Source organism: Berghia stephanieae, chromosome 2 (genome assembly GCF_034508935.2).
Source record: "Berghia stephanieae isolate SIO BIC M18660-M18661 chromosome 2, UCSD_Bste_1.3, whole genome shotgun sequence".
NCBI lineage: Eukaryota > Metazoa > Mollusca > Gastropoda > Nudibranchia > Aeolidiidae > Berghia > Berghia stephanieae.
In genome coordinates, this window is record NC_088361.1 from 88,105,812 (window position 1) to 88,118,311 (window position 12,500).

Below are 12,500 nucleotides of genomic sequence, written 5' to 3' on the forward strand. Positions count from 1 at the left end.
TAGATGCCGCTGCCATGAATGAACATGAATACAAAAGACTAATGTCAAGGGAGATCACCCATGTTGTCCAGGTGTTGGCCTGCTGGGGGAAAATTAAACAATGTGAAGCTCACTGACGATGGTGAAAAAATGAAAATTTCCTATACAAATGTTGATATTAAATTCTTATATTTATTAACCGATATCATTGCATTAGGATTCTGGTAATGATGTCTATTCGTATCTAAATACGTCGGCTAATTATAAATGATTCGTCAAACATTAACGACAATCCTTCGAGCCAAACAGTGTAAACAAGGAATGAAATCTACATTGTTTTTTTAACACGACATTTTCTGGTTTGTCCAAGTAAGATTAATTTATGCACTCTTGAAGAACACGCTTTAAAAAAAGAAAGGGAGGAAGGAAGGATGAGGGAACAGGACAACTTGATGGAATTTTGATATCCGCTGTAGAGATTCAGGCAGTAATAAGAAAGCAAACTGTGATTGTCCTGTTCTTTTTTAATTTTCAATTCTTATTGCAGTTAACAAAAATTAATCGTATTTCCCGTTTTAGATAAATAAATTTATATATATACATATACATATACATATATATATATATATATATATATATATATATATATATATATATATATTAAAAAAAAAAAGAAATGCGCAATATGCACTAAACGTGCTGAAAGGCCAATAGCAACAAGTAAAATATAGGACGAGTCATGACATGTGAGGCAATATTCCATTTTTTTTTTGACAGAGACAACGCTGTCTACGGATAGGTACTAATTTTACACCTGAGTGCGGTAAGAGAAGGTGAGTTAAGAGCCTTTTTCAAGCACTCAACTATGCGTCGCTCAGAGCGGGCTGAAACCCAGGGCCTTCCGATCCGAAGGTGAGTGTCGTACAACAAGACCACATAGCCGCACAATAAATATATACATTTACATGTATATAGCTAATTCTTGAGCTCTGACCGCGTTTGCTTAAAACTTAATTTTTCGTATGTTCTACACCTGCTCGATATAATATCGATTGAGGCGGCAGTTCATATCTAAGCTAGAGGAGTAACCACCCCTACCATAGATGAATATATTAGGTGGTACGATAACCGAACGAACACAGTTATAGACTTGACTAAAGATTGTTGTTAATGGACAATATTCTGCGTAGGTTTGAGAGTATTTTCATCACGACAATGAGCCCATGACAATTTGGGTTCTCAGACCTGCAAATATGTACACGTCGCCCGTAACCCCCCCCCCCCCCTTTCCCAACCCCGTCCTCCTGCCCCCATGCACCACCAATGATTATTTATTTTTACTTCTTTGACCCCGTGTAAATTCAGCTTATCACGCTTGAAATGCGATTATGATCTTTGCGCATGCTCAGCGATCAAATTCCCATCCGCATTTCGTCCCTCAAAGAACATGTCAAATTGGAGATCAATTGGGAAATCCCTGAGGACGAACGCAGTGCAGTAAGCCGTGTTCTTACAAAACGCCTTTTAAAAATATAGATTTTGGGACTGAAAACATTTCATTTACTGATGGATAAAATGATTCCCTGCTGGTCAAAAATCCTTTAACTCGAGACTTGAAAGGATTGTTGAGTTAAAGAATTTTTGACAAGTTAGGGGGCGGGGGAAGGGGGGGGGGTGCTGTTATATTAAAATTGACTGACATTTATAAAAATAATAATAGACTCTTATAGAGCGAACGGTATCTCAACAATGAGACTCTTGACCGCCGCCTGAGCTTATTTTCAGAGACACCAAACAACAGAGCATTACAGTAATCCAGCTTTGAAAATAAAAGAGAAACGACAAGTTTCTTGGTAACATCCTTAGAAAGGAACTGTCGAATAGATCCAATGATGTGATCATCACCTAAAATCGGTATCTTATTATCAGGATGAACAAGATGCCAACACCTGATTTAAAAAACCCTACAAAATGACGAAAAATCAGAATTTTTGTTTGATTTACTTTTCTAAACTAAATATAGACCCGGGGTCTATCTAGATTTTCTCAATATGATAATATATTATTGTAATCAGAGTATCACAATTTTTATATCATTTTTCACACACAAACACACACACAAATATATATATATATATATATATATATATATATATATATATATATTATATATATATATATAGTCGATATATATAGCCTATATATATATTATATATATGTGTATATATAATATATATATATATATATATATATATATATATATATATATATATGTGTGTGTGTGTGTGTGTGTATGTGTTTGTGTATAAGTAGCCCTTCAGAGATATTAGAACCATGGAACCGAGTTTATCTCGGATTCCATAGAGTGAAACGGACAATAGTAATTTTCTTGTTTCGTTTGATTAGACGTTAGTCTATCGCTAAGCACGTTACGCCAGATCTTACAGGCCAAGCTATGCCATAACTGTTGGATGGACATGGGGGGGGGGGGGGGGGTCGTGAAAAAGACTCAACTTCACCCGGGATCGGTCTTAGTCTCTGTGCGCGTGAAGCGAGTTCTCTCGAATTTGAGCTAATAGGACCCCATATGTATCTATATCACCACGATATAATACCGACACGAAGCGATAAGTCACTGAAGAAGTAAAACTATTTCTAGCCAAAATGCTGAAAAGCGTTTTTGAAAATAAAGTGAACATTTATATACAGTAATATCCGCTAAACGTGCTCAAAGCGCTTTACAAAGGGTCCCTAGCCAACAGCAACATTTAACATGTAGGATGAAACTTAACGCTTGTTAAGCGATATAATACAATAAGTTTTTTTTTCGGCCATGTGAACGGAAAGGTACTCATTTTACATCTGAGTACGGTGAGAAAATATGAGTAAAAAGCCGTTTCCAAGTACTCAACTATGCAGGAATCGAACCCTGGGCCTTCCGGTCAGAAGGCGAGTTTAATACCACTAGATCACACAGCCCTTTAGTCATTGTACTAAAACCAGTGGGAGGCCAATCAATGACTTACCCGTCAATCTGTACTCACCAGGAGACTGGCAGCTCACTTCCTTCTGTCTGTCGCATACTATTCTGTCTAAACGCTTTTCTGTAAAAAAACATGTTTTTCAAATTTTGACCAGAACATTCGTCCTTGAATTAAAAATCGACCGTTCTTCCATGTCTTGTTAGGGAGGCGGTAGGATATCGCCCATTTATGGACGAGTGTCGATAATTGAGGCTGTATTAACTCATTCAACCCTAACACCGACTTTATCCGTAGTTTAGCTGGGTTACTTTTACTCCATGAATTTATTAAATTTTTCTTAGAAAAATTATAGGCGTATCTAGTATCAAAGCTAATGTTTTTAATTTTTGCATGTTATTGATAGTTGAATAAAACTATCTATGTGCATGCTCATTTTTTCAAATTCTGAAGAGTAGCAAAAATCTCTAGGATTGAGTGAGTTAATCCGGCTATGTGGTCGTGTGGTATGACACTCGGTTTCGGGTAGGAATGTCCTAGGTTGAAGCCTAGCTCGGCGCATAGTTGTGTCCTTGGAAAAGACTCTTTACTCACATTTTCTCACCGTACTCAATTGTAAAATGAATAACTGGTCGTTAACGGCGTTGTTTCTGTCCGACAAAGATTGGAATATCGCCTCACAGACGTCATGTTCCGTCCTACATGCTAAGAGTTGCTTTTTGCCAGGGACCTCTGCAAAGCGCCATGAGCGCTTTTAGTGGATATTGCTCTAATCAAAAGCTCATTAATTTTTAAAAAATTACTAGTATCATTTTTATTTCATTTGATTTTCACCGCTATTATTAATATTGCTATCTTGTTTTCTTTGCTTCAGTTACCATTTTTTCACTCTTTATTTTTTTAAAATTTCATGTAGTATATTGCCATCAAAATTTGTAAATTATTGGCGAAAGTCTAAAAGTAAATAAACTTGAATCGTGCCTATGCTAATGAAATTCGCATAGTTTCAGTGGTGTAAAATATTTTTAAAAATAATTTACGCCCTTCCCCTTGCGAAGATAGATACCTTCGCCTAGACATTCCATGAAGGAGTATAGATAAATTCATCAAACAAGATGTCAACAGGAATCATACATGTTATTCAAGTGAGCAAATTTGTGGTTAATAATCTTGCCAAAGGAAAAACAAAACTCAAAGTGCCTGAAGTGGGGCTCGAACCCTGGGCCTTCCTAGTCACAGTACAATGTCTTAACCACTCGGCCATTTCGTCTCCCCCCCCCCCCCCCCCATCAGTAATGTAGTGATCATGGTGCAATTTTGTCGTTTTAAAAATTTTAATTTAAATATCAGTTTTGAATGTTATGGTATATTATCACGTGATTGATGAGTGTTTAATTATACTTAATATAGCAACAAATAGTGCGACGTCACACATGCATAACAACGGCCACTTTGGTGCCACACAAAGCCGGAAGAATCAACCTGTTGCCTTTTCAACGAGCACTCTAATGATTTTAAAAATAAAATTGATCGAATTCTTCTTTGTTAAAAAGTATCAATGTGTATCACCTGATTGTCGCCATCGCTCGGAGAGGGAGGCCTGTCGATTTTACAGATTTCCAACTGAACCAACTTTGGTTGCTCTGAGCGTTAGTAAGAGGAAATGACGTCACGATTTGGAACCCTAAAATGATGGCCTTTCACTCCTCCTTGATGTGATATGATGGGTATGATATTATGCTAAGAACTATACTACAATACTCTGAAAAAAACAAAAAAAAAAAAAAACAAACAAAAAAAAAAACAAAAAAAACCCAACCCCCCCAACAAACAAACAAAAAACAACAACAAACCCCCCCCCCCCCAAACTCCCCCCCCCCTACAAAACACCAACACGTTTTTAACATTTTTGTCGAATAACTCGTCTTTCAAATATTGATCGATTAAATTGTCTCTCATCATAGCATACTATAAACTCTTAAACATGGGGATCTAAGGAAGTCTAAGGTTTGAGAGTTTTTGCCAAGATGACCGTCATTTTAAAGCGCTTTGAGCACTTTTAGTGGATATTGCACGATATAAATACAAACTCAAGTTTTAATGGATCAATATTTGGAGGAAGATTTTATGACCAATAAGAAAAAAAAACAACAAACCCCCCCCCCCCCCAAAAAAAAAAAAAAAACAAAAAAAAAAACGTGTTTTCTTTAAAGAGCATGTCAAAATAGAAACTCACAGCGTTTTTATCCGAGGTGTCTTCCGGAACTCAAGGCTCTTCTCATTCTCCCACGTCACGTCGCTTCCGTATCGCTGTTTTACATTAAACTCACGTATGAAAGAGTAAGTAGCTCTCGCAACTTGATGCTGGCTTTATAATAGTGCGTTGTGATATTCTCCATTCTCTTCTCTCTCGTTAAAGGAAAAGATCAACCAAACCGGATGTCAAGACGAAGATGGTTGTCAATGGAGACACAAACACACACACACACACAAACACATACACACAAATACACACGCGCATCCCCATAGCAACTCAGTCACCCACATGGCCACACACACACACACACACACTCACACTCCAACACGCACACGCATGCGCATAGTAATGCCCTGTCATATTCGAGGGCCGTTAATTGGTTTGGCGATATCATAATAGATAGGTAGATAGATAGATAGATAGATAGATAGATAGATAGAAAGATAGATAGATAATTAGATAGATAGATAGATAGATAGATAGATAGATAGATAGATAGATAGATAGATAGATAGATAGATAGATAGATAGATCTCTTTATTCATCCCTAAAATAGGACATTAATATATTAAAGATACTTTCCGCCTAATCAAATAAAACCAGGTACTCAATCAATGCTTAGTGGACAGGCGGGGCTAAGAAAAAAAATCTCGACTGTACAAAGGATCGATACCGGTTATTTTGCGAGTGAAGCGAATGCTCTATCATTTGAACTAGACCATGGGCATTTATATGGCACAATATCCACTAAAAGTTCTCAAAGCGTTCTCTAGCCACAGCAAAACTTAACATGTAGTATGAACATGCCGCCGGTTAGGCGAGATTACATTTTATTTCGCCAGAGACAACGCTGTAAACCACCAGGTACTCATTTTAACCGGAGTGTAAGGTGAGATAGTGTCATACCACTAGACCACATAGCTGCAATATTGGTTGACAAAACGAGAGAAGAAATAAAACTTTAATAATTGCGGCAGACGAAAATAAGGAGTGCCCATATGATTCTCTGTTGATTTTACTTCAAGCCATTTCTTTCAACACACCACGTACCAACTCTGGAATAACAATGTCCAGCAAAGTCGCCAACACATTGAAATTGGTTGGAATCAAAGCCTAAAAAAGACCAGATCTTCAGACTAGACTGGAGCTTGGAATTGTCTGGATTAAGATAATGATACTCTAAGCCTGGCTATTTTACCGTGTAGTGACAAAACGTCTTTTCAGTGCGGCGATATCGTGTCTTGGGTGCTGATTTGGCAAATCTCGTCGGATGTCGCACGAGCTTTGAGATATGAGCAAGTAAAGGTGACATTTTTTGTGGGTATTTTTCACGTCATCGTTTTCATTATTCATTCAACTATATTATCACGAAAGGATTTAAACATTTGGAGCTTATAGATAGGTTAATTTAATTTTTTAAAAGTTCTATCTAAGCGTAATAAATATGTATGTCTTGACTTTAAAGCTATTTTCTCCGTTTAAAAATTTTGATCCCTTCCTTTCAAATGTAAATAACTTCGTCCCTAATTGAGATAATTACAACATTCAAACTGCACTTTGTCCAGAAAACGTTTCTCTATTCAAAATATGAAGCATTGTGGGATTCTAATTTTCCCGGCATCCTACGGGTTTTGCTATATCACCACACATAATATGACAGTCGTCTTCGGATCGGAAGGTCCAGGTTTTGAGTCATGCTCTCAGCGGCGCGTGTTTGATATTGGAAAAGGCTCTTTACTAACATTCTCTCACTATGTAAAAAGGAGTACCTGGACATAATAAATAGCGTTGTTAGGCGTCATGTTTCGTCCTACATGATAAGTGTTGCTATTGGCTGTTGATCCATTGTAAAACAGTTTGAGCACATTAAGGGGACATTGCTCTATATGATCATGATTGTTTAAAAAAAAAAAAAGAAATCTTTGTTTTATATATTGATAGATTAAAATGACCTCCGACTTGTGGAGAAAAAACGTCCCTCACGACTGTACGAGTATTGTACACGAATATATCAAACAGCTTTTTCAAAAAGCAAAAAAGCGAAATAAAAAAAAAGAAAGAAAAAAACAAACCTCAACACCTCAAAAAACATCAACAAAAAAACACAGAAAATAAAACAAAATGTAATAATTAAAAAAAAACGCCCAAAAAATAAAAAAACAACCCCTCCCCCCCTCAATAAAAACACCACAAAACAAAAACATCCCCTCCCACACACACACACACACACACACACAAAGGAAAACTACTAAACACAGAATGTTTCAGGCTCAAAACCCTTCTTATGAGTTAGAAGTGGTTTTGATCCCGAAACGTCCGGGGTTTAGTATTTTATTTATTAATTTTTTTTTGTGCAGCTGTTATATTCATTTTCTCCATATCATTTCTTATTAGAAGGGTTTTGAAGCCGAAACGTTCTGTGTTTAGTATTCTTTGTTCTTAAAGATGTTTTATTTATTTTTGTACAATATTGCTATTAGAAGGATTTTGAGACCGAAACGTTCCGTGTTTTAGTATTTTGTTTATTTTAAAAGTGGTTAGACATTGCACTGTGAACCGGAGGGTCCCGGGTTTGAGCCCCGCTTCAGGTACTTTCGTTTTTTTTCCTTGGGCAAAATTGTTAAGCCCCAATTTGCTCACTTGGACAAAATGGATGATTTCCTGTTGATATCAGACATCCTGTTTGATGCGTATCTATGTGGCTATGTGGTCTCTCGGTATGACATTCGCTTTCGGATCGGAAGGTCCTGGGTTCGAGCCTCGCTCGGTGCATAGTTGAGTCCTTGGAAAAGGCTCTTTACTCACATTCTCTCACCGGACTCAGGTGTAAAATGAATACCTGAAGTTAACAGCGTTGTCTCTGTCCGAAAAATTGCAACATCGCCTAACAGGCGTTATGTCCCGTCCTAAATGATTAGTGTTGCTGTTGGCCAGGGACCCCTTGTAAAGCGCTTTGAGTACGTCAGTTGGATATTCCCCGATATAAAAGCCCTTTTTTAAAATGCCTAAGCGACGGGATCTTATGGTGCGAAAGGGCGTAATTTTTAAAAGATGAAGCTGACATAATGTTCTTCTTTGTACACTCTTTTTTTACCAGAGGGGTTTTGGGGTCGAAACATTTCATGTTTAGAATTAAAAAACCTCCCAAAACTTGAGATTTTATATAGCGCAATATCCACTAAACGTGCTCAAAGCGATTTACAAGGGGTCCCTGGCCAACAGCAACACTTAATATGTAGGACGTGATATTACGCCTGTAGGCGATATTACATTTTTTTTCGGACAGAGCCAACGCTGTTATCGACCAGGTACTCATTTTACACCTGAGTACGATGAGACAATGTGAATAAAGAGCCTTTTCCGAGGACTAAACTATGCACCAAGCGAGCATCGAACCCCGGACCTTCCGATCCGAAAGCGAGTGTCATAACACAAGACCACATAGCCGCATAAAAAGCTGTTATAATGTTCATTTTTCATACATTTTTTAGTCCAAAACTTCAATCCGCTTATTATTCACTCTCCCACAAACATGGCATAATTCTTGTAGCATCGATCCTGTCATTCAAGTTTGTTTCAAGAGGCACTGGATATGTGAGCTGGGCCACAATAACACGTCTTCACCTATTATTTTATGTCTAACGTTTTTTAAAAGGGAAAGAATATAATGATAAGGATGATACGAGGTGACGTAGATGATTGGAAGAAAGGAGGAGGAGGAGGAGGGGTGTAGAAGGAGGATGAGGAGGAGGAGGAGGAGGAGGATGAGGAAGAGGAGGGTGCATAGTGATTGGTGGTAAAGAAGAAGTAGAAGAAGAAAAAGAAGAAGAAGAAGAAGAAGAAGAAGAAGAAGAAGAAGAAGAAGAAGAAGAAGAAGAAGAAGAAGGAGGAGGAGGACGTGGAGAAAGAGGGGGATGAGGATGTGGAGGCGGGTGTATCGTGGGTGTAAGAGACCGCATTGCTGATGTAGGAGGAAAAAGCGGAAGGGGAGGGGGGTGAGGTTAGTGGAGAATGAAGAGGAAATGGGGGAGAAGGAAAAGAAGGAGGAAAATAATCTAGAGCAAAACACACACAACAGATACTGGAGAGAACATGAAAAAAAGCGAGTGGAAGAGTTGGTAAGGTAAAGTAAAAATGGAGGAAAAGGGGAGAAAAGGAAAGAAAGAAAAGAAATTTAAAAAAAAAACAGAAAGAAAAAAATAAAAACAACAAACAACAACAACAAAAAAACCTATGTTTTTTATATCTTTCACGTTTTCATTTAATTATGGCCATCTAATTATTTCTCTAAGATCGTGACATTGATCACTCATCTTACAAGCTTTTAAAACGATAATCTCACACAAATCTAGTATTTTCAAACATCAATGCATTATTTACAAATATAACATAAGGCGCTTATCCCTGATATTCATGTCTTGCTTCAAGCGCTTTTTCAATAATAGCCATATCTCTTGATGTATAATAATGAGCATCGTGGGGAGAGAGATGATTCATCTCCGCGTTCACATCGCATAAATAGGTGGAAGGAAGTGTGTATGTAGCCAGTCCTTCGGAGGCTAATAACGAATTGGGTACATTTTGAATCGTAAGGTGGCATAACTATTTCAGTAGTAGGATGTAATAGGTGAATTATTAAGATTAAGGGGCGTAAAAGAGCGAGGAAGGATGATATTTATTGACAACCAGCATATATTTAAACTAGAAAATAAGATGCGCTCACCCTGAAAACAGAAGACAATTACACAATATGTATCCAGTCCTCCGGAACAGTGGTTTTACACTACCAATGAGATTGTAACCAGTTTTCTGACATCACACTTTTGTTCCCTATTTAGCTTTTTTAAATATAGAAAACAAGCTGAGCGCCAGTCTTTGACCGAATCTGGTCGCATACCCCGTGGATGAGAAAATGAAACATTATAAATTCGTAGAGTATATTTCTATCTCAACCTTAGCCGATCAAATCAAAAATTATTCACAGCGTATTTCAAATATTATAACTTGACCTGAAACACATCAAATTGGTACAGAATATGAACGCAGACACATGGTAGTGTGTTTCTGATTACAACACACAATACTCAATCAGCTAGTTTAGTAGTTTGTATCGTTAAAATTTAAAGTGAGGTGGAAAGGTTCGTTACATCAAGGTGGCCAAAAGTATACAGATTTATGAACTGTTTGTTAAATCTTGATCTAAATAACTATAATATTATATCGCTCGATTTCAAGTTGTTTTCGAATGTGTAAATCTTTTTCTTGAATAAATCGATTGTAATTGAGCCGAAAAAAAGTTAGATATCTATGTATTTGTTGATATTGTTTTTAAAACAAACTCTAAAATTATGTGTCCTTAACATAACTATACATACAGACATGTCTTGAAAATTTTGAAGTATTCAAACAACGCAATTTTAACGTCGTAATGCGTTCATTGTTCTTATAGTAGATGCTGAAAATATTGGTGCTTGACGCTTGAAGAAATAAATAACAATAGGAAGTGGAATGGAAACTTCGATTTCATCAACGAAGACAGAAATGTGGACGTTTCTGGTTTTCCCCTTGTCAACAAAATACGATGAATGAAACATTCATCTTTCCTTCATCGTGTTTTGTGGACAAATGGGAAACCCATTTCCTACTGTTATTTATAATAGGTGCGTGCACTATAATTCAAGGAGTTAGTTCTATACCATGCTCAAGTCCAATTTGGTTGCTTCCAGAAACGATTGACGACTGTGATAATTGAAAAATGATTAATCAATTGATATTTCTTCTGCGATTGTAAAAATGCAAAGATTTTAATTACTGAGGTACTGGAGAACAGGGGAAAATGCTGCCATGATTTGGGGCCAAAACGGACAACCTTGTGGTCTTTGTTTTTTACCCAAAGGTACAGATTTCCCCATCTCTCTGTGAAGACGTGAAAAAAGTCACTTTGCAACGGTACTCTAAGGCTGACGACTGGCTTCTACGGGTTTTTCCTAGGAATAGACACTAAAACTTAGGGGCAGCGTGGCTCAGTGGTACGGTCTTTGCTTCCTACCCGAAAGGTACCGAGTTCAATCACCCGCCGCTGCGTTGTGTGGCCTTGAGCAAGTCACATCGCCCTAGCTCACTTTGCGGCGCTGCTCTGCGGCTGACGCCTGGGTTATTACAGTATTCCCTTGGAATAGACCCTAAAGACAAATTTCCCCTTGGGGATGAATAAAGGAAATTTTTAACATTTGTCCCCATAGGGAAGAATAAAGGGAATGTAATTATATATTCATAATTCATTTTCTATCTTTTATTATATGGTATCATTGATCGAAGTACTCACCACTGATAAAACTTGCGACAACCGTAGTCCCAGTCTGACGGTCAACAGCTTGTGGGGCCCTGCAGAGGGCCTGATGAGTGGTTTGTAGTCACGGGTTAGGTCATCAAAGAGTTGTTTGGCGGCAGGTTCTTGAGCCTTATGTCTGGAATCTGCCAAAGGCACTAAGATCGTCAGGAGTAGGAAGAACTGAAGCGTCATCAGGTGACGCAGCCCCAACATCTTCCTACTGACCCTTGAAAAGACTATATCCATTTTGGAAACAGTGAAAGTGCGATATTTTTTTTAAATGAAAGGGTAAGGTTGTTTGAGTTGCACAAGATTGTGTTATAACAACAACCAGTTTTTAAAAATCAGATTATCTAATAAACACCGGCCTTTTATTTGATATTTAAAAAAACTTGGAAATATTGAAAAAAAAGTATTTTCCTTCTTTTCTTTTAGAAATAATGTTGTTTAGTTCGCACCGTAGACGGAGATGACCCTTTAGTTTATCCAATGGAATATGATGTAGTCTGAAGACCTTCGGAGATGTAACAATAATCGATGGTGCTTAATGTGTTTAAAAAGTTTTAAGTTTTCGGCGGGGTAAAGATAATCGATGTAAGCGTTATGGTTTGAGATAAATGCTGTTTGTTCTTTGTTGTAAGAGTATCAATCTGGATTTCAGGAAATAACAATGCCTAATGGTTATTTTAGATTGTGGGCATCCAGGGTTATCTCAGTATATAACCATTATCTTTTTTGGAATGAAAATATGTCATATATGTTGACAAAACACAAATAAATTAAATATCCAATGATTTTGAATGTTGGTGTTTATGTTTCCTTAAGTATATTATTTGACAGTTTGACGGAGAATACTGGATTATAAAGTATATCCTAGCTCCATACGATTAGGCAGTCGAGTTATTATAATAACATACAATATAAAACAAATAAACTAGCACTACACAGTCAA

The 12,500-nt window shown here is 37.2% G+C and overlaps 1 protein-coding gene across 3 annotated transcripts in view; it reads right to left on the reverse strand.

Moving 5' to 3' along the window:
* LOC144965764 (acetylcholine receptor subunit alpha-like 1) overlaps positions 1 to 12,500 on the reverse strand; it is a 124,652-nt gene that overhangs the window by 38,534 nt on the left and 73,618 nt on the right. For all 3 annotated transcript variants that reach the window (XM_078901443.1, XM_078901441.1, XM_078901442.1), the window contains exon 2: positions 11,543 to 12,500. This exon is cut by the window's right edge and continues 745 nt beyond it. In XM_078901443.1, coding sequence (XP_078757569.1) covers positions 11,543 to 11,794 — 252 coding nt within the window. In that variant the 5' untranslated portion in view covers positions 11,795 to 12,500. The remainder of the gene's footprint in view (positions 1 to 11,542) is intronic.